Source organism: Vidua macroura, chromosome 7, assembly GCF_024509145.1.
Source record: "Vidua macroura isolate BioBank_ID:100142 chromosome 7, ASM2450914v1, whole genome shotgun sequence".
NCBI classification, from domain to species: Eukaryota; Metazoa; Chordata; class Aves; order Passeriformes; family Viduidae; genus Vidua; species Vidua macroura.
Window position 1 is genome coordinate 5,217,099 of NC_071577.1, and position 23,409 is coordinate 5,240,507.

At 44.7% G+C, this 23,409-nt stretch overlaps 1 protein-coding gene across 4 annotated transcripts in view; it reads right to left on the minus strand.

Annotated features, from left to right (window-relative positions):
- The window catches only part of VWC2L (von Willebrand factor C domain containing 2 like), a 46,684-nt gene that overhangs the window by 22,721 nt on the left and 554 nt on the right, over positions 1 to 23,409 (minus strand). For 2 of the 4 annotated variants that reach the window (XR_008437868.1, XM_053982333.1), the window contains exons 2-3: positions 20,887 to 21,353; positions 4,680 to 4,809 (exon numbers count right to left, since the gene is read on the minus strand). Coding sequence is in view for 3 of the 4 variants with exons in the window: in XM_053982333.1 (XP_053838308.1) it covers positions 4,680 to 4,809; positions 20,887 to 21,297 (541 nt within the window). In the remaining variant the exon portion in view is untranslated. Of the gene's footprint in view, positions 1 to 4,679; positions 4,810 to 20,886; positions 21,354 to 23,226; positions 23,356 to 23,409 lie in introns of all 4 variants that reach the window. The other 2 variants (XM_053982334.1, XM_053982335.1) reach the window with 2 other exon arrangements.

The following is a 23,409-nucleotide window of genomic DNA, read 5'->3' on the forward strand; positions in this document are numbered from 1 at the left end:
ATGAGCAGTGAGTTTATATTTCAGTAAATTAAGAGACAAGCTTAGGTAAAATATGGGTTTATATGCACGGAAATAAATTATTATTTACTCACGTTTGTGCTCATGCCCTCAAATATGAAGATATTTGTAAGGATTTATTAATATTTATACCACATTATAATAAATACCCACAAGAGCTTTGCATGAAGACATGCTATTTTATCAATGTAAAATCTATTGAAGGTCAAAGGGATCTTTTACTTGTGTGTGGATGGCAGGATCAGCCTCTTTACTTGGAAATCTGTATCAACTGTGATAATTTAAAACTTTAATTAAAGATTCAGTGACAGATATTCTACAAAATGTCTTCCTGCTGCCCAGTATTCCATCACGAATGTCTTCAGAAGCCCAGGCTGAGTAAGCACACTTGCCAGGGAATATTTCACTGTGGATATGTTGGCTTTTATCTGGCTCGTTGGGTAACACATTCTTTTGTTGAGGATTGGTGACAACAAAAATTAAATTAGAGGCAAAACCAGACCTCAACCCAAAAATTTATAATATTTGTTTTGTTCATTCCTCAAGAGAATGAAACACAGGGAATTTCTCCCTTTGTGCACTGCAGTAGGTGAGAGTTGCTTGGAGCTGGCAAAGCAGAGGAACCCATTTAATCTGGATCATGTTTAATGAAATGTTAAATGAAACAATGTGAGGGATGATACAGCAGGGATGGCCCCCCGTCCCAGCGTCCTACACCGTTCCCAGACCACATCCAAAGGGTTGGAGGAAATGGGAAGAGCAACCTCCAAGTGATGCACAGGAAGGGAGTTAAAGCACACACACACACCCCACCAATAGAAGGACTCACCCCACAGCACTGGATGGGTTTATGGGGAGGGACAAGCAGAGGGCTGGGAATGAAAAGCACAGGGGGAGGAGAGGAGGGCCCAGGAACACCACACAGGCACCTCTTCAGCCCTGGCCACGAGCATGGGAATTTTGGCTTGGAAAGGCTCCAGCACAGGTGGAGTGGGGGGATGTTCCCACAGAAATGCAGCAGAACCTGGGGCAGGAGGGACACAGGTGGTGGCACCACGAGCTGGACTCTAACAGTGACAGGCCACTGGGAGATCCCGCAGAGGAGAGAGTTAACAGCAGTGACACACTTTTGTCTGGAGAAGTCACAGGGACTGGAAAGAACAACTCGAGGCCATAATGCTGCAGTCTGTCACTACCAGGAAACATGAAATCCAGTGACCTTTCATCTCTGTGACAGAAATGCTGCGCAGCACCTGGAGCCATCGCCCTTAAAATCCACTCTGACAAAGTGGATGATAGGACATGAAGGAGAAAACATCCTCTGCCTCCTTCACCCCCAAATTTGAGCCTCCCAGTGAAGTCTGCATGCTCCAAGGAATGTGGTATCCCTTGCCAGGAATAGCCAGCCTTGAATGAGCTGCTGTGGTTAGTGAGGCACGAGATAACAATTTCATTTCTTTGGCCAAGAAGGAACAAATCTCCAAAGCCATTTGTTTCGACTGCTCTTAAATGATGGGAGAGAAATCAGTATTGGCTTTCTATGACTCTTTAGGCCAGGAATGTTAAATCAACAGATTTTTGCATTATCACAGGATCAAAGAATTCCACACTGGTTTGGGTTGGAAGGGATCTTAGAGATCATCCCCTTCCACCCCCTGCCATGGGCAGGGACATCTTCCACTATCCCAGGTTGCTCCAAGCCCCATCCAACCTGGCCCTGGACACTTCCTGGGATGGGGCAGTCACAGCTTCTGTGGGCAGCCTGTTCCAGTGCTCACTGAATCACAGCACTTCTGCCCTTGGCAGGATGTATTGAATAAGGTTATGAAAATCTATCTGATTCCATGGAAAGAGAATTATTCTCTCATTAATAGCAGCAACAGCTAAACAAGCAGGCAAGCCATGCTTCTAGCAGAGTGCAGCAAATGATGCAGGGCTGTGTTTAACCTAAAATGAGGATTTTCCTTACCAAAATTTTAAGGGATAGCTTTTGAATTGAGGATTTGCACCACAGAGATTACTCTCCCCCAACAACTGTATCCCTTGAGCTCTTCTATTTGTCAGTCTGAAATTACAGCCACAGGGACTAAAATCTTTTCATCACACCAGAACATGGCACTGTGTCTTCACCATTTTGGCAGAAGACAAAAACTACTGAATGGAAGGAAAAAACCAAATAAATTTTAAAAGGGGTGTTTCAGTCATTTAAGTGGGTCTGTCAGCTTGTTATCTTCATGCATTTGTGAAACTGAGCTTTAATGGACTGGATGAAGCGGAGAGCTGAAAGACAAAATTTTGGACTCAAGATGAACACAGAGCTGAAAACACTGTGCTCCTCATTCATTAGGATGTGCCAGAGGGATTCAGATGGGAAGAGGCACAGGAATGGCTGCTACTTCCACTTGAATCTCCCAAATTGTAAGAGAAAGGCGAACGGTGTGCTCCACCCTCAGCCACGTCCAAGAGCAGAAACAAACTCTGATCATCAGATTCCCCACGACACAGGAACTGCCTTGGTGCCTACCAATTTCTATCACTGTGGGAATCACTTCATTACACGTGTGAAGGACACAGCCAAAACTGCCAGCTTGGGCCAACTATAAGCCAGTCAGCCCCAGCAGCAGCAGGAGGAGCAGAAAACCCTTCCAGCTGAGGGGTCTCCATCCCTACAGCCAGGCTGGGACACCAGGAGGGGTTCAGCTCCCCCCACAGCACCCCCATGCAGACATGTTCCTGCATCCCAAGGAACAGCCACGACCCTCCACTGGCTGAGCTGTGCTGCAAGCCCCAGAGACCAGGATTCCCAAGGCATCCAGGCTGCTCTGATGGGGATGGTGAGAAATACATCCCTGCCTAAAACAAGTCTCAGATGTAGAGCTTTATGTGTATCCCTAAGAGATGAGCAAAGAGAGTCGTGGAGAGTTTTGGATGAAGCCTCCTGGTTTCCCTGGGAGGGTTCCAATGACTTCACTGTGTCCCACAGTCTGCTCAGCACCCAGCTGATCTTCCTCCTGTCCTCACCCCCACCAGCAGGAGCTGCTCCTTCCCTTTCCCACTGGCTGTTGTAGGAAAAAATATGGTTCTCACCCCTGGTCACCAGGGGTGTTGGGGACTGCAACACAGAAAGCCACCAACCCCCAAAGGGGGCGTGTGGTCCTGGGGGAAATGATCATGGTGGGGAAGGCTTGGGAGAAAAATCCAGCAGCTCCTGGGGCTGTGAAAGCCCCTCTGAGCCTGCACTGCTGGGAAGCCTCAGGGATGCTCACTAGTGGGATTCATGTGACGCAGACTGGATGGGATGTGCTGCCGCTGTAAATGAGGGGATTTGGGATGGTGCCCTACATGTGATAGGAACACAGAGGCCACACAAGCTCCAGAGGTGTTTGCTGGGGTGTCAGTGGGTCTGAGCTTGGTGACAGGCCTGGGGACAGCCAGTGGCAGCCCCGAGTCACCAACCCAGGACACCAATCTTGGTGAGTGTGATGAGAAACCTCACACCCAAACACAGCTGTACACAAAGGTGGTGCACGGAGCTGGGTAACAAACCTCTCCTCTGAACTTCAGCAATAAAAACAAAACAATGAGATTTCCTACAAACATTTTCTGCTTTCCAACAGAAACACAGAACTCAATGAAAATCTGACAAAATATTTTTGAACAAAAATACAGACACAAACCTCAGGATTTCAAGTAATATTTATGGCATAATTTTCCAAACATTTTTTAATTTTTCAAGTTCCTTCAGTAAAGGTATTTTACCTTTCCAACTCTTTGCCTTTACTCTGTTTTATAGAGCAGAAAATGTGTTGAAAATGTTATTTCTTTACCAACATTTTCATTTAAGTACAAAAGCAACCATTACTCTTATCCAGCAGCGGTGATGTATGTAAGAGCAAATATATACGGATAGTGAATTCTAAACACAAGGAGATGAATCCAAGTAGCCATTTCTTACATGTTTAGAAAGCTGTGAAAAGGTTTATGTGCAGCTGCCTTACCTTTTAATATGTCTTCACATCTGCATTAGGAGAAAGGTGCTTTTTCAGAGATGTATGTGAATACAGGCTGTGTACTCACAGCCCAAGAGACCTTTTTGGAAACAGATTTATTTTCCAAAGAGGTATTTTCAGTCATTCCAAAACATTTCTTGAAAGTATTGATGAATCTAATTCATGAAATCACTTCAGCAGGATAATGAGGCCCAGTGCAACACAGAGACTCCAGCACACAGCAAACAATGTTCTGGGCTTGGTGGGTGTCTTACTGGCCAAAGGAAAAGTTCTGCCATTGATTTTGGTGAGCTTTCCCTTGGCCTAAGATAATAACCATTGGTTTGTTAATGCAGGGACAAACACTCTCTCTTTTCCCATGTATTTGATTCTCTGTTAGACTAATTTTGAGAAAATAACAAAGAAATGAAACAACAATCACTGATATCAGGACTCAAGCCCATAAAACCTTTGTCAAGCCAGCCATTCCATCTGCTTCCAGGAGAAGACACAGGCCAGGAAGGGCAACTTAAATTGTGAACATTTTTCACCCCATAACCGAAGCACCAGGAGAAGGACCAGCCCATGCCAATGGAAGCAAACCTCAGTAACAGCGTTTCAATCAAATGTTTCCTTTACATCTCTGTTAAAGCCAACATGGTTCTTTCTTACCATTTTTGCAGACAGGGCAACACTGCTCTGGTTCATAGACCGGGTTGACACACTCGGGGACTGCGCAGTCTGCTACAACACAGTGAACTTCATTGCTGGGCTCGCAGCGACACCATTCGCATGGCGAGGGCTAGGAACAAATCTCAAATTAGCCCATTGCCTCCCGCAGCTCACAAGTTTGCAACATTCCCATCCTGCCACAAGATAAACACATGAGCTTTCAATATCCCTTGACTGAGTCATTCATCATGGGTGATACAAGTTAACCTCTGGCACAAAAGAGCAACAGCTGAAATAGGAAACCACAACATCAGAAAAACCAGCCAGCGTCAGCCTTGTTTTCCCATGCAGAGCTCTTAGGATTTTAGGTCCCCAAAAAAACTGAGCTGCAGCATCTAGGTTGTACCTTGCTGTAGCCATCTGTTTTATCTTACATGTGTGGCCAGAAGAAGAGCAGGATTTGTGGAAGGTCCTGAGTGGTGGTTCGAACCAGGAAGGGAGGACAGGCAGATTTTCCAGGCCATATCCATCGCTCATGTAGACCACCACTGCCAGCCACCCCAAGTTGTTGGAAGGGTGCTGCTGGGATGGCCTGCCCATCCCCCAGCCTCCTTGGGGTGTTTTCATTCCCACTTTTCAGGGCAGAAGAGAACAGTGTCGCTCTTGGAGGGGCAAACCCATTTCTTTCCATGTTTTTGCAGCACCTGTGTCAGGGGTCTGTGAGCACTCCCATAACACAACCACGAGATCTCAGCCTGGCCCCTCTCCTGATTGCTTCAACAAGGTTTGTGAGCAACAGGCGCACATAAAATACGTAAATAATGAAGAGACTGAGTAATTCTGCTGAGTCAGGGAATTCAGGATTAAAGCACCCAGCTAAATGGTTTTGTTTCAGCACAATCAGTTCAGCCCGGAAGCTCTATCCACTTCCAAATTGCACAGAGTTGTTACAGTCTCAACCTTTAAAAAGCTGTGAAAATCTGCTGAAAACATAGAAAGGTCAGTATTTTAAGGTTGTAAGTGACTTATGTGCGTGCTAGTGTCATGAAAGCATGGCAACAGAACTAAGGAAGGAGAATAAGAGGAGAATTGAAAGGAAAATAACTTCCCTTCAGTACCAGTAGGTTTGATATGTAACTCCCAGTTTCTCAGCATCCATCACTAACATTTCAATGAGTAAATGTGGGTATTGGGAAAAATTCTGCTTTATGTGAATCTGCAGCTGTGGGAATTCCTCAATATTAAAAAAATATTACTCAATATTAGAAAATAAAGTGGGATTGCAAGAAAGAAGGATTCATCCTGATGTATTTCAGACCTCAGTGATGGGTCACTCATTTCTACAAGACAGATACAACCTGTGAGCCCTGTTTGTGGCTTGTAAGAAGCTCTTCAGTTCACCTCTAAGAAGCTCCATGTGTCTTGAGTAGAATAATTTATTCCCAGGAAATTTATTTCTACCTTAAAATGCACTAATTAAAACTTCCCTTGCTTTGTCTCAGCATCTGCAGTCTATAATTCCCATCACCTCTCATTTGCTCATGGCTTTGGCAATTTAGATAAAATCAGCACTCCTTGAGCAAGGGAAGAAGTGTGTGGAGGTGGAATTCCTCTCTCTAATTATCGTTCCTCTTTCAATCCTGCTTTGATTTCTCTCTGAAGCACGAGGAATCTAAATTCATTTGACTGACATTTCTTATTCAAGGCTATTTAATAGGAAGAAACAATACAGAAGAAAACAGACAGAACTATTTGCTGAGGGATCAATAAGAAAATTGCTGCTTTGTTTTTACTCATTTTAATCACTAATTATATGGAGCAGTAGAACTAGATCTTGTGATTTGTGGAAGCTTTCACTGACGTCTCCTCCAGGGCTTGTACCCATCCTCACTACTCCAGTGGCTGCAATGCTAAGGGATATGTGATGCTTTTCCAGGGCTGCTGCCCAATCCACGGCTCGGAGAGGATCAGCACAAGCAGAAGCCGCCCCTGAACGACTCTGTGGCTGAGCAGATGAGACATGACACACACATCTTCTGCCTCAGCCTCGGTGGAGCAGCCTGAAAATGACACTGTAACAAAGCAGGATGTTGCCTGATGCTCAGAGCAGCTTTCCAAGCAGGAAGAGCTGCACACAATTAGAGAAGGAAAGCACACCCTGGCAGAACACCAAGTAAACTGATGCCTTGAGAAGGCTGACCTAGAACAGAGGCTGGACAGAACTAAAGAAAAAAGCAGAATAAAGAATAAAGGGATTTATTAAAAGGATCTCCTCAATGGATCCACCTTGGGCAGCACAAGAGCCCAGCCAGGGCTGCACCCAAGATGAACCAAAATGGTCACAAAATGAACAACCGGTCACGGGGTCTCTCACTTTTATAAGTTCTGGTCCATTTGCATATTGGAGTTAATTGTCCAATTACAGCTTCAGGTTATGAAGTTCCATCCTCCTTGTTTTTCTCTCTTCAATTCACCATTGTCTATAATTTTTGGGCCTGGAGCTTGTAACAGTTGTCCTTGGACAAGCTGGAAGAGGATTGTTCTGTCTGCCTACCCTGTGAAGAGAACTTGCTAGCACTTAATATGAAGCTCAGAGTTACACACTAAAGCAGCACAGAATTTGAAAAATATAAAAGCTAAAACTTAAGGCATCATTTCACCCCTTTAGAGGCTCGACCTAAGCCACCAGATGAAAAGGCTGCTTTGGCATGAACCAGACCTTTCCCTGCCACCTCCTCCTCCTCACTGTATTAAGGTCAAGCCACTTGGTCGTGATCACTCAGGATCTTCCTCTATCTGACCACTTTGGTCACTTGTCAGTGCCACTTACCATGAGGGACTCCAGCCCTCCTGTCCACTTGGTTTATGAGAGCCTTGGCACTTTCTTCCCTGGGATGTGCTTTGGGATCTGACCTGCAAATCCCTGCCCATTCAGAAAGGACTTTGCCCCAAGCACACTGATTGAGCGTTTTGAAGCTGTCTGCAGGCTCTGCATCTGAGCTATTACTTTCCCTGGTGCTACCCTTCTTGTGGAACAATTCTGGGACACTGGCCAAAAAGTCCCTGTCTATTAGTACAGGCAGCAGGAAGACCAGGCAGCAAAATGACAAACTGGGAACCAATGAAGAACAGGGAACCAGCAGAAGATGTCCTTAAGTTTGGTTTCCTGTTTCCCAATTTAAAGATTTATCCCCCATGAAAGAGGGGTGGTTTACATTTCTGTAGCCACTGAAGTTCAAACAACAGTTCCAGAAAAGGAACTCTCATCCCTGCTGAAGAAGGATACTGCAAAAACACAGGGGGTTTTCTGGAGTAGGAAGGAGAGAGGACACTTTCCCACCTGAACAGTGCAAATGCTTTATCTGCGTCCCTTAAACTGATATTCTAGAAAGAGTGCTAAGATTAAAGGATCACAAAAGGTGGTAATTTATTCACCCCCATGTCCAAGGCAGAAGAATCTCTTAGAAAACTCTGTAGGGAAGGATTTATTAGGCAGGATTTCAAGAGCTGTTGGTGAAGAAACATTCTTCTGACCACTGCCCAAAAGGAAAGGGTGCTCATGATGCCCAGCCAAAACACGGATACACGTCTGCACCATTCCATGGTCCTGCACTGCTCAATATGATTTCAGAAATGATTCTATCAGGAGCAAACTGGGCCCTTCTGTAGAAGGTATCAGTCAGTAGGGCAGTTTGACTTGGCCAAACCAGTGCAAAGCACTGAAATTCTTTTTACCCCATCTCCACTCCTAATAGGGGTGAGAGCAGTGACCCTCAGAGCCAGTGGGGTGACACGTTCTTGGATGTTGTCAATGTAGGGGCCAAGTCAAGCCAAGCTGGTGGGAAGCAGACGTGGCCAACATCTATCCACCATTCAAGGGCTTTTAACAGCAGCAGAAATGGGACACAGAGCACAAGGGACCTTCTCAGTCTCTGCTCTGACCCTAAATCCCCTCTCCTTCAGCCAGTCACTTCAAAAAGACCAGAGCAGCACAACCCATTCATAACCACCCCTAAGATCACAGCCCAATTTCTCTTTCTCTTCTGTTCTACTGATCTCAAGAAGGTCTGTGAGCCCAGGTTTGGCTGGGAGGGCAGGTTCAGTCCCTGGGCAATCCTGTGTGGATGGCATCACACACCTCAGGATGGCTGGAGGAGGGAGCCAGCACTCTTTCTGTTGTGTGGCTGGAGAACCTGAGTCTCAGGTGCAGTCAAATGGGAAACATCTGCAATCAGCAGAGTTTGTTAACAATGCAAGAAGGAAGGAAAATTAGAACAGAGAATAGAAAATACACACGGCTAATAAAGATTTTATGTGCATGAGCACATAATGATAAACTTGATAGATGATATAAACAAACACATGAAAAAGGCAGCATAGGAAACAGAATGAAAAACAAGATACCCCTGAGCAGGGGAAATTGGGAAACCAACCAGGATACAGGTGCCCCACCTCCTAACCTTCACTCTGCACCCATACACACCAGCTCCCCACTGCTCTCACCCTCTTTTTGGAAGCAAATGCCAGCACACCTAGGAATTGTGACTGCTAACATCATCCAGCTACTCCTCTCTTACAGGGTTGGGCACCACGTGGGTCCTTCTTTAGTCAGCTACAAGGTTTCAAAAACCCACAGAAATTTCATACCTCTGAGAGGTCTATTTTGTGAGCAGGTCCTCAAGTCCTCTAAAAGGACTGGTGGACAGCCACAGAGATCACACAATCAAACAATTCTTTGGGCAATAGCCTACAAAACTGATTATTCCCAAACATAAGGGAGAGGTGGAGAGAAGAAAACGGAAATCTGAATTCAGGACTCAGAATGTTAAAACCTACTCCTTTATGCTTTTCTACAGCTGAAGAGATCTGAATCAAACTTTTCTTTTAGACCACGGCAGCTGGTACAATCACACCAATAACTGACACACAAAACTTTAAGATTTTAGGCAAGACCTTGCAAGAAGCACCTCAGTCATCTCATTTAGTCATAGGAATTTTCTTGTTGCAAGTGCTTACTGAACCTCATCTCTGTATTTCTCCCTTAGCTCATGTCTTGGCCATAGTTACAGCACCTAAGCCACCCCTCTGCTGCCCCAAACATAGGAAAGGCTTTTCTATATCCTCACCAAGTAGGGGATATTCTCCCTGAGTGAATGGAGGAAGCATATATGTATCAGTGAAATATAGTTTTGCAGCCCTCCTCTTGCTTGCCTGCAATCAGGATTTCTCTGTCTTTATGTCTGCTCATCAATCACTCTTAGCTGCTTCTACACCAACAGCTCTGGAGAGGTGGAGAGGGAGTGATTTACCTAAGACAAACTAAAAACCCTGAAGATTACATCTGACTGATACTTTTTGTTCACCTGTTTGTTCTGTCAGTCAATAAGAAGCCATTTTCCTCACTTTTTGCTCTGCTGCCACATTCACCAGGCTAACTGGTTTCCAAGTCACCCAGCTCAGATGTCTCAGACCGAGTTTTAAGGCTGCAGTTCCCTGTGATCAGTTGGGATTCTTCCAGCTGGCTTTGCTCAGACTTGGGGTTTGAGGGTCATACCCCTCCAGAAGCTGGGAAAATGCTGCTCATTTTCCAAGAAGCCTTCCAAGACTAAAGTGCTATTTGGCACCTGAATATTTCAAGAGCCAGTGGGTCTTGTATCATTAAAACTGACCTGTTACTCCTGGAGACCTTCCACTGAATTTAGATGTCAGCTCCTCCAGGCATGTTTAGCACAGCATTTCTTAACACTTAGGACCTCTCTTCACTTTTCCAAGAAAAGGCCTTGAATCGTGTGGCATCTTCTATGTTCCTGGGTTTTCAGCCTTCAGTGGAAGAAGATTTACATCTTTACTGGATCCAGGCTGCTCAAAGCCTGAGATGCAGTAATCAGGATTTGTTGTGCTGCTCTCTTCCCCCTCCTTCCTACAGCTAAGCCTGAAGAGAGTTCTTGTACAAGGATGCGCCCTAATCCCATCCTGGAAGGCTTCATCTCATTGCCAAGGTCCCATGCCTGACACACAACAGCCCTTCACCAAGCAGACACAGCTCCTACCAGACAGGAGCAGAGCAATCCAGGCTCCACAGCTATTGTATCAGGAATACCTGACTTTTCTTTTGGGGAACAAAATGAGTGTTTACAACCATCTCATCATGTTACCATGCACATACTGATCATCGTGCAGGGGCTGTCCAAGTCACTGGAAGACAATCCAAGTATTTCCACTGAATTGAGTGTATCTGTTATTGGGGCCTGTGGTGTTCTTCAGAGTCAAACAGGTGAATTTCCAACATGGCCAGAATGACTGGAGCAATCTGCTTGCTTGACTGGAACATGAAGAGGGGTATAAACACAAAACCAAGCCAGTGGGCTTGATTCTGAGCTCTGGGGAAACCCAAGGAGCCATCACACCAGATCAAAGGCAGAGGAGATATTGGGACTCTCGGTACCACTGCAAACCAAAATCAGCTCCTTTAAACACCAAAAAGGACGTGGTGTGTAAGAATGTTCCTCTTCTAGCTGATACTGCAAAGGGGAAAATGCTTTTATTGCCAGTTTTACTGAATACGGAATTGAAATGCTTTCTCCCCCTTTGAGAACACATTAGAAGAAGAAGTGCCAACCCCTTAAAAAGGAAGTGCCATCCTCTGCATTTCTGCTGATGCCAAGGTGGTTTGGGATGCAATGGATCTCACCTGGCAGTTCTGCACACTTAAGGCATCATTGCCATAGATTCAGATCCACGAGTTGTATCCTCATACACCTCCTGCCTACTCTGGATGTGTCCCATCCCCTGCAAGTGCTGGGCTCCAAGAAAAGGAAGACTGAAAACCATCGCTGCTGTCAATCCCCCCCTCTTTTAGTTTTCAAGAGACTCACAGAGATAATCCCATCCCTCAGACAGGCTGGACTGAAGGCATCCTGCTCGATGCAGACAAAACAGCAGGAAAAGCAGAGCGATGCAGAGTGACGTCTGTCAAATTGGGCACTTACATCTTAAGAGGAGCTGTAACTTTTAATGACACTAAGGACAATGGCAATTCTGATGGAAATTATCTCTGTAGCTACAGTTTCAGGTGGGGAATTTATTGGCAGGAAGCAAGAAAGGGAAGAAAGCTTGAAAGGACCTGATGAATAAATTTGGAGGCAAAAATGGCTTCCATATTATGGCTGAGGTGGGAAGTCATAAACCAGGGGAGAGGAATAAAAAAGGAACTGGGATAGCATTCATCAGAGATACTCCTGGGGGAGAAATTAGAATCATTTTCATTGTCATTGAAATTGCCTGTGATCTCAGTCAGATTAGCAGAAGATTGCAGGAAAATTCAGAGAGCTTTCAGCTGAGAAATTTTGCAGGTGCCAAACTTGTGGAGAAGGAGCTGATGAACAAGTCCCACCTGAAAGTGGGACTGAAACCTGCCCATTTCTCTTTTGAGCTGCTCACTTGGCTTTCACTATAAGCAGTGTGTAAATAACCATCTAATTTTTGTTAAAAATTTGGTAAATGGCTCTTTTGTACGTGCCAATACAAAAACCTGCAAAGGGCAAAAATTTCTCTCATTTTTGTCACTTACTTAATAAAATAAAAATCATCCAGCCAGCTAGTGGAGATACATCAATTATACTACAAAAACTGTAACCACCTGGATTTTCCATAGGTGGAAAGTTGCTCAAATCGACAATATGTTGAGTAATTATAGACAAACACACTCACTGAAAACAACCATCAGGTTGCAAATGACTTTGCAACAGGAAAAAACTATTAAGTCATTAGATAATTTATCTGCAGTGAAAAAATTGGAGCTGTATCCTACTTATATGGAGCACTAGCAACACAAATCAACTTTGCCATCCAAAAATTGAAAAATGCCTGCACCACACTGCAGATTGGCTAAACCAAGGACCTGGCTTCCAAGAAGCAGGAGACGCAGATGCTGAGATCCTGTTTTTAAGGGAGCCCTCAACACACACACAAACATTGCTAACACAAGAGTCTTTCCAGCGTGCTGGTGACCAGGCTTGGATTCTGGAGATGGAAAAGCACAAGGATGCTTTAATCGCTCCAGGTTGTGTATTCCTCTCCTCCCCTCATTCCCAGGCCGTGCCTGTCCATGATCATAAACAACATTACTCTTGCCATTGTTTTGTGAACATTCCTGGGGAGCCCTACAGATCCGCAAAGGCAAATGAAGGGCACAGAAGATGCACCTCATCCTGAGTATCCTGGGCCCACATCTGATGAGTCAGGGTTGTGATGGCTTTAGGAGCTTTGTACTCATAGATTTGCTCTGTGCCACACAATTTGATGAGTTTAAAAGGCTCCTGGAACCCTGTCTGGATCTGAAGAGTGACTCCTCCATTAGCTGATGAGAGAGACAACCTTGAGCTGAGTCCTGGCCCCTTTTCCACCAGAGCTGTGTATCTGCAGTCTCGTGGTTCCTTTTCTCTCCCGAGAGCAGCAGCAAAGCTTTCTGTAAAAACATGACTTTGCACTTCTTCCGTGAGAACGCTCTCTTTGCTTTGATATATGTCTCATTTTATTCCTTACAATAGTTGCACCTCACCTACCCTGGGGCTCTGTTACTTTGGTGATAATTTTTATGACTCAATTACAGTAGTTTTTTAGTGCAGACATGCCCAGTGCCCAGGGAAGGGGACTCCTTCTGAAAGGTTACAGATATGACAGATGGGACTGTGGCTCCAACGTGTGAAGTGCAGCCCCGTTTGGACACAGACAAAATGTCTGTGTGTGCTTCGCATTTTTTTTTAAGCTCCTTTTAATGTCAGCAAGGAAAGTGAGCCCAGCTGGCAGCTTTGTGCTCTCCATTCCCTCCTGGTTGGCTTTTGCAATGAAGGAGCCATATCTAGGAGAAAGGCTCTTGGAGCAGGGAGAAAGGAACGGAGGACCTGGTCGGAAAGGTGATCCCTTTTACATGCGTTTTCCCTGTACCTGAGTCTGCTGTTTCCTGCTTTGTTCACACTGAGAGATGGCGGAGGGTGGAAGATCAGCTCCATGTACTGATAAAACACTGAGTTGCTATTATGGAGGTAGGTATAATACAACCAGACATCACTGGGGAGGAGGTGTGGACCTTGGTCCTGTTCCTTCTGCAGCTGCCAGTGGTGTCTGGGAGGTTTCTGCTCCTCAGGGGATGCCATCATTTGGTTACGAGCACAGGCTGGGAAGGATGTGAACTGAAAATGAGTTTGAATGGGTTATCTGGGATGAGAGAATACACTGGGGTCTGCTTACACAGGGACCACACAGGGCTAACCCTCAGTCTGAAAGGTTTTGCTGACTGGGATGACCACAGTTAACAGACTGAGAGATTCCCCGCTTTCAGGAGCTGTTTCAAACCCTATTGCTTCTCCAAGCATACTGATTTTACTGTAATTCCCAAAGAATTACCTTTGATATTACACAGAACAGAGTAAGGAAGCCTCACATGTCCTTATTTTGCAACTAGACTGAGCATTATAACTTACCTAATTATAGCTTTTAAAACAGCAACTAGAATTGGCTGATTGAGCATTTTTTAAATGAATGCAATTCTGCATAGAGCACATTCCAGTGGCAACAATCACATACCTGCACTTTCCCTCGCTCTGGCAGGAAATAGTTTCCTAAAAAACCTTCTCACCAATGAGCTGTGAATGTTTCTAAGGATGACACCCTTCTTCCTAAGCTGATGACCCGAGGACGTCCTGCTCACCAGCCCCACAGAAACAGCCTGGGTGACAGAGACAAACAGCCTGGGAGAGCCAAGGGATGAGCAGCTCTCTCCTTGGCCCCACGGAGCATTGTCTGGCACAACAATAAAGCCTCAGACTTGATTTTACCACTCTTGGAAGGAGCTGGTAACACCTGCATGTACTACATACTCTGTTTTCTTAACAGTAAGGCTCCAGCAGCCATGGAGGGAGGGCAGGGAAGTGCCAGAGCTTCTCCACTGGCTGGGCAGAGATATCCTCTCTCCTTCAGCAGCTGCCTGGACAGTGCTGATTCTGGAAGCCAGCAGAGCTGATGGGCTATTTCCTGCAGTGAATAACTGAAAGCCCAGCCCCAGCTCTGGCAGTACAAATGTTGGGCACACATTAATTCCTGTGTCATATTTGCTGGAAAAATACCATTCCCTTGGGATTGCACGTACAGGCTGAGCTCTGCACTGGGCTGCTGCACCGTGACTAAAACTGGGGGCTTGTGCTCAGTTCCTGCTGATTCTGAATTGTGGGGATTCAGGTTTTGGGTCTCATCCATTTCAGTGGGGAGCTCTGAGACAGTCTGTGTGTGGCACAGCCAGCACTGCTGAGCTCTGAGCTTTTGGGGCCTCCCATGCATTACTGTGCTCTAGGGAAGAAAATTACATGGATTTTTTTTAGCCAAATTTTGAATAAAGCCCACCTTCTTTCACCTATTGTAATAATATATTTGTGCATAATGTGATATATATATTACAGAATCAGTAGCTAAATTCATAGCATAATTTTAAAAATAGGTTTCACTATAGATCAATATGTGACAGGCCTATCTATTTTAGTATGTTTTCTTGGTACAAATTATGACAGAAATACAGTAAGTCAGTAATTTTAGATTCCTTTGCATAGACATTGTCACTGTAATTTTGCCAGGAGGGAGATAATAAATCATACTTTTTCATCTGACTGATGTTCTGTTTCCCCTGTCTGATTTCAATGGCTGTATGCTATCTTCAGAGCTAGCATTGTTCATGGCTCCTTTTATTAAAGCACAGGCACATTATTGAAATTTCTTTTGTATTATGATTTTCTAGCCATATGTGAAATTGCAGAACACACAAGACGGAAAAAAAAAAAAAAGCCCCACTTGAGTCATAGGAAAAAAAAAGCCTGCTGCACACATCTTGGAAAGAAAAATGCCAATATTACAATGGGGGCCCTCTCCACCCAGGGCTGCCACACTCTTGTTTCTCACCTAAGGGCACCACCCCACCACTAACACTCTGCAACATTCCAAGTGCTCCATTCATAATTGATAAGCTTGCACTCCTAGCCTGGGTACCTGGCGGTCTGAGGCAGGCTGTTGTTTACACCACTTAATTTCTATTTCTGGCACAGTTCTGGGGGTGGGGAATCCCTTTTTGGTTTCACTGCCTCCTGCTGCCTCCTCCAGCATCAGGATGGACACACTGTGTTTCAGGGGCTGAGAGCTGCTGGGGTAGCAGCTGCATACCTGCTTGCATGTGCCTTTTGATGAGAGGCCTTGCTTTGTTCAGTTAAATTCAGGTAATTACATTAATAAAACATTTTAAAGAGCATTAACAAAGGAGAAGGAGGTGCCACTATTCTGAAGTAAAGGTTTCTGTAATGAGCTGAGAATCAGTGTGTGATAATGCTATGCTTACACAGTCCCTCATATATTTTGGGTTCTGATTACACCCTGAAGAACCCAGCTAGAGCTGTGTCCCTACTGTGCAAAGCACTGTTCAGGAAGACATAAAATCAGCAAGATACAAAAACCTTCACTGAAGGATTACAGGTGATTTACAAAGCAATGAACTTAAGATGTAGTGGCAGGGAACAGGGGAAAGAAAAATGAAGTAGAACTTTAGCAATGAAATCCTGGCTCTTTTCAAGTCAGCAAAAACTTTGCCCTGGAAGGAAAAATTTCACCTTTCCTGCTTTTTTTTTTTTTTTTTTTTTCCTCTGTTTTTCCTCCAGTGTGGAAGAAAAGGGCAAGAGCAAGGTTTATTTTCCCACCTCTCCACACTTATGCTGATGCAAGGGACAAATACTTGGGCATCACCTAGGGACTTTTTCAGTGAGGATAGGTTTGGGAGGAGCAAAGGTGGAAGGGGAGAGAACAAGGAAGTGGAGAAGTCATTGGGAAGGGCAGGCAAATAAAGGCAGCAGCAAAGGATAAGCACTGGCAGAGCCAATGGCTAGAAGAAATTGCAGCTCTGTGCTTGGCAGAAAGGAAGACAGCCACTGAAAAGCACCCAAAAAAATGTCCAGAGTATTTTCCAAGCTCAAGTTCACAATTGCAGGCTGAAGCTGCCCTTCTCACTTGAACATCATCAGGACGGCCAAAACCTCTGGTGTTCCCACCCAAAGGACAGCTCACCCAACGTTCTGCCAGGCTAACACAGATATTTTAATGTCTGTGCTTAGGAAATTTCTGCCACTGCCTTGGAGGAGGATGGCACCATGCTCACTCTCCTGCAGGGACAGGGAGCAGTCCCTGCCTGTCAGTCCAAAATGGAGAGAATATTTCAAGATGTCAGCTTGACAATCTCTTGTGAACTGACCATTTATCTCCCAGCAATGGCATTTTGCTACATATCCAGAGGTCTGCAGGAGGTTATTCTGGATGTGCCTCTGCTGGGTGAGAAACCCAGGAAGTTGAGAGCTGATAATGGACTTTCCAAAACGACAACCCAATCCTCTTCCAGTGGCTCCTCACTGTGGCTACAAATACACTGTAACCACGCCATAATTCCATTTCTCAAAGGTGTGTGCTTTTCTGCCAGTAAGTTATGCAAGAGAGCAAGAAGTAATCAGCACTTAGGGACACTTGCCTCAGTGACATTTGCAGGAGTTCTCCATCAGCTGCCAATGAACATCCGTCACGCTGGCGGAACACTGTCTCCTTAACTTTACATCAGCTGCTGGCTGGGGACATTCATTTAAAACACAGCCATGTGTACTTACAATAACCAAGACCAATCTCCATTTGCTTGTTTTCTGTCTCTGAGAAGAAAGGGGAGGATTAAAAGCCTCCCTGGAAGATCTCCGCTCCTACAAGCGAGTGCAGAGCACTTGGGATTCAGACCTTAACCTCCAGGACTGAAACCAAAGCAAGGATGATGTGTGAGAGAAAAAGCAGCTGCCAAGTGACCCCGAGAGTCCCTGCCAGATCCCTCTGGAGAAAACAGCCTGAGACTTCCAGCTTCCTTCACACCTTCCCTGCAGCCACCACAGCTGCCTTCACCCCTGCTCAGTGGGGACTTGAGAGGCCACATTCTAGTCCAACAAAGAGAAAAGCAGAAGACAAGATGGGAAAGAGAGTGATGGATCCCAGTAAAACCCACCAGGCCTGCCCTCTCTCCTGCTCCACAGGTATCAGAATCCTGACCACCAGGCATCAATCTGTATTTTAATCTGGACATTTGGATCAGATCATGGCTAACATTAGAGAGACTGTGCTGGCCTTTTCTGCAGGGGTTTCCAGGTGGAACCCCAGCCTCAGCCAAAGCTGGGGGTAAATCCCACTGAAACCATGGAATGAGGCAGGCTCTGTACAGGCAGCTGGGGCCCCAAACCCACCAACATCTCCCAGGACCCATAAGAGATGAAGATGCTATGAAGATGCTGCCTGGGGTTACTAAGCCATCTGTCAAAGACACAAAATTTTACAAGAGGATACAAGAGAAAACTCTCAGTGGGTTTGGATTTATAATTGAACTTCAGTTCAGCATTTCATTTGTACATGTTTATGATTGAGGGGCACAAGCATAAATATTTGGACAGCTGTCTAAGCTACATGGCTTGTTGGCATGTTTGTATTTTGTGCTTATGACTGTTGTGACTCAAAAAAATCAGATGTACAAGATCTGTTCACTAGAAGAAAGCTAAATATTCAAGAAATGGGCCTTTGTAACTATGCTTTTACTCTGACAGCATCGCAGTTACTGCCAGTGGTAAGAAAAAAAGATTGAATCATATTTAGATTTCTCACCCCAAACCTGAGAAAAAAAAAATCTAGAAACAATATAGGATAATTCACCCAACTGGAAATCTCTCATAGATATCGATACCCTAGGAAAAAAATATTCCGAGAGAAAAAAATTAATCCCAATTTGTGAAAGATCAGGCAGCTGAAATTTCTACAAGATGAGTCAGTCCTGGCACACACACACAGACACACACTTGCAAAAGATTTTTAAATAGAGGCTAATTTCAGCTGAAACTCAGCAGTGACAAGCACTTCTATAGATGACGATTTGGAATCTACATACCAGCAAAAGTAAATCAAGTGGGTGAAAGGGTTCTGAGACCACATAAAACAGTGCCTCTGTTTCCACTGAAAGCAGCCTGGGTTTGAGTCAGAACAGCCTCTCGTCTTTGACTTCAGTGTGTGTGCAATGGATGTGAGAAAGTTTGCAGACCTTATAAATTCAACAGGATGAGGGAAGAGCAGAGCTCAGAGCCTGTAAAACCTATGAGCTGCTCAAGATTTCATCTGCAGAGATAGCAGGTATAATCTTTATTCTGCTGAAATAAACAACAAAATGCTTGGCTGCCTCATAAAGTCAAGACTTCAGAGCAGCAGCTTCCTGAATCTTGAAGTTCTGCCTCCCCTATAGAATTTATAAAGTCATAGTTCACAGGTGCTTCTTTTTTCCCCACAAAACAGTGATCTTCCATTGTCTGACTCTCCTACAGTACTTTGAGGAAAAAAGCAATCCACTGTTTATTCTAGGTAAACACAGAGATTTCCAAAACATTGGTTTCTGCTCTATCCCACATCATATTGAGCTTTCAGCAAAACACAGATCCAGGTCAAAAGTTTGACTGTCAGCTAAATTAAGTGTGAAGGATCTCACATTAGTTCTGGACAGAAGGTTACTGTGTGTCAGAGTGGCGTGACACTGTCTACTTTGTGCTTCTCAGAGTGTACTGGAACTTTGCTTTCCACACAACACCCCAAGTATTTGAATACAGCAAGCAGGGAACCAGATGGCTCCTAACTCTCTCCAGCAGCTTTTCTCTCCTGTATTCTGTTTTCCTACAGTTTAAGCTGTTATCAGGATAATTTCTTTCAAGAAAAGAGATCATCTCTTTTCCACTTAAATCACATGCAAAAGATACTTTAATGACAAGATCTATCTCTCCCACTGAAATCTCTTCAAAGAGTCCTTACAAATTTCTGCTTCCTAAAAATGAGACCTTATACCTCTCACATGAAAACTTGATCACTTAGGTGGGATATCTCACCACCTGACAACACAGCTGCCAAAATACAACCACTGAAGTGTGATCATGGGATGAACTTGGGCCAGGCCTTCTCAGGGCAAGAAGAAACTGTTATCTGAGCAGTTCACAAGATCAGCATCTTTATATCCCTCAGCAAAGCAGAGCAGGTTGATCAGGGTGGCCCTCAAGGAGATGCTCCTCTTACATTTGTATTACCTTGTGCTTGAGACATTAAACTGTCTTGGGCAGACTCAGTGACTGCAGTTTCAGATGGACAGAAAAAGATAAACGTACACCACACATGATAGAAGAAAAGAACTACTAACTGCTACCTTCCCTGAAAATGACAATTTCTGTGGAAAAGGGAACTGCCATCTATGTTACTGAGAACTGGTGAAGTACTCAGACCTATATGAAATTATTTTCCTTGCAGGGAAGACAATGAACTGGCCAAGTGTATAATAAGATCTGGCACTCAGCCATGAAGAGTTCTGGGCTGTTGTTAATTATGGAGGTTCAACTCTTAAAGCCGCGTGACCTGGAAGAACAAACTTGTAACCTGCAGCTTTTACAGCCCCTGTTCTTCATTGTGAAATGCTGTTTTCCATAGCAGAATTGAAAGCTTGTGATCAAACTCATTAGAATGAGAATTGTAGGTTGTGTAGTGGTTTTGGAAAACACTGACTTGTATTTAGGATATATTTCAGGATTTCTTTATGACATTCCTTACAATAACTCAACCATTACAATGAAACCCCATGCTTCTCATTGCTTGAGATGCTCATCTGCCTAGGATTTCATCTTCTCCATTCTAGACAGCCTTATCACAGTTGAAATGAAAAAAATAAATAAAGTTTACCATCTACTTATTTGCATGCACATACAGTTACGAGTAACAACTCTCAGCACCACGCCATCAATTTTTTGCTATCCAAATTGCAAAAGGGGTCCTTAAAAAGCACTCAGTACTGGTTTACACACCCTTGGTAGTCCAGCATGAGCCATGCTATGAGCAAAGGAGGCAGATGCAGAGGGCTGGCAATTCCCACGGGGGCTTTTGACTGACCACTGGCCCTCAGATAGTGCACATAAGGGGGAGGTGACAGCTTTCACATGAGCCAGACCTGTATCACAGCTAAAAATGACTTCAGCATTCATCCATGGCAGTAAGCAAATACTGAGTGCCTTTGAGAGCTCCCAACAAAAAATGCCATTCCTAAAGCATACTAATATGAAATACTGAAGTAAGGGTTCCATACCTTAAATTCCTCCAAGATTTTGTAACTTTTCCCATGATATTCACAAAAGTTTTTCACTTCTTTGCATTCTGGACAGCATCCATTGTGTTCCACTTTTGTGCACTTTGGGTGGATTTTAGGGCATTCTGGTTGATCACAAACAGGTCCATCCTCAGTGCAGACACAAGGACAGTTGGAATGTCCTGGGAAAAAACGTTCTCCCAGTTTGTACACAAAGCCACTGTCATCCACACAGCCCTTCCCCCGGTAATCATCAAAGATCAGATTGTCATTACTGGAGGTCTGGTCCCCTTCATCAGCGGGGTAATCTTCATGATTGATGGCAGCTGGAGTGACCAAACCAGGGAGCACAAAGAGAAGTATCCAGGCTTCATGGATGTGAAGAGCCATCCCCCTCCTCGGCTTCTCCATGGGACCTCAAAGCCAGATACAAACAGTTGCTTCCATAGGGAGACCAGTGTTGTGGTCTGAAAACAAACAGTTTTGAGTGAGAAAAAACTCAAAATTGAAGGAATATTGACTTATAAAAGTCATTCTTTCAACCAGTACCAAAGAATAAATCAAAGTTTTTAACTACCACTGTTTCGTTTGATTTTTTTAAACCTCTTCTTAATTATTGGCAAATAGAACAAAGCATGTGAAATACCTACATTAGACACACATGCCTGGAAGCATATGACCATAAAATATCCCTGAAGGAATGGTGGTTCATAGAATAATCAAATTTTTACTTTCCCCATTTTTGCAGTTGAGTTTTTGGATGCACCAGAAATTAAACCAGCTGCCTGAAATGGCATGGTGATGGGCAGCTTGGAGGGTTTTGAAGCCAAGTTTAAGACTGGTTTAAACCTCCTGTAGTGGCCACTGTCCCTTGGTGCTAGGTATGGAGCACAGCCCACTTCATTAAACTGAGATGGGAAACCTGAGCTGAAAATGAGTTAAACATAATCTGTTGTCAGATCTGTGTCTGATCTGAAAGATGGTGCTGGGTTAAACTTGAGCTGCGAGAGGTGGAATAGTACAGAATCTTATTACAGCGTTTCTGAAGAGGGACTTCCTGGGCTACCAAAACAGCCCAGCCCACAGCAGGTATGTTTAACCCTGTCAGAGATCAAGATGCAATTCACCTTCTCCATTATTCAGCATTTCAGTAATTCCCAGCAAAAAACGCGGAGTGCAGGGCGTTAAATGCCTGCATAATGCATGGAGCCGCTGAAATGTGTCGGCCTGATTAAGCTGGAGCCTTTCTAAAACTTCGGGAGCGATGCAGCACGGCCCGAGCTCCGGTGAGCTGTGCTGAAGTGGTGGAGTGAGGACGGAGCCCGGCAGGGAGAGGGGCTTTGAGTGACCCCCGGGAGAGTCGGCGCCAGGAGAAGGCTCCGTGCCGGTGTCTTGGGAACACTTCTGGCTGCCCACAGTGCCACATCACTGCCACCAACCTGCCCACGCACCAGCCCGCAGCCAGTGTAACCCAGGCAGCAAACTGGTTTCTGACCCCTCTTAAAAAACCTGGGCAAAGTATTACAGGAAACTTTTAAATGAGATGAAATATCAGCATTACATGGACTGCAGAACTACGGAGGTAGATGCTGGCACAAACCAAAACAAGAAGGACTGTTGGGGTGTGTGTGTCATCATCCCTTCTTTTCCTCCATTCCCAGAGCATGCACACACAGGCACACGGAATCTACACAAACATGCATTAACCTACACACACGGGCAAACACGTACTCCTTCCCACCCCTCGGGGGGACATTGTTATATATTGGCATTTTTGGTGGACTGCAGATGTTCAGCAATTAATTCTCCCTTAATTGAAGCAAAAAAAGGAGCAGTAGGAGGAGAAAGCTTTAATCCCAGAGAAGCAGCTAAAGGATCCTGTTGACCAAGCAGTTTTTCCAAAGCCACAACAGAGGGAGACACCGGATATTACACAGGATTTATCAAATTCGAAAAGATATCTTCTTAATTGAAGTACTAGCTGTGTTTCCATCACAAGGACTATTGTTACTCCTATTAGCAATATCCACTGTAAGATGCTGTTTGGAAATCCAGCGATTCATGCAGATACGGCTGCTTTACATATCTACAGAGCAGAGAATCTGCCCACCTAACGCTACAGGTAGGTTGCAACACTGCAGATTTGTGGGCATTTGGGGTGGGGGGGGGGAAGCAGCAAACAGAGTCATTCATATCTGAGGAAATGTGAAACACTTGTGAGAATCTGCTGGAGTTTTATGAGGAAGCTCTCAAAACAAATGCGTGTGTATACATATATGTATATAAAAGTTCTCCCCAGATATTTTGCTACAGCAGCTGAGATGTCCCACAGCAACTCACAGGCACTCGGCTCGATCCTGGAAATCAGACAGACTGCAGACGTCTTGCACGGACACATTTCAACAAGTAAACAAATGCTGCTTGGCTCAGAATTACTTTACAGCTTGAACTTTCTCATCATTTCTCATCCTGAGAGAGGCCAGGATCGTAGGTAAGTCTCTGAAACGTTTCCATCCGCCTTCC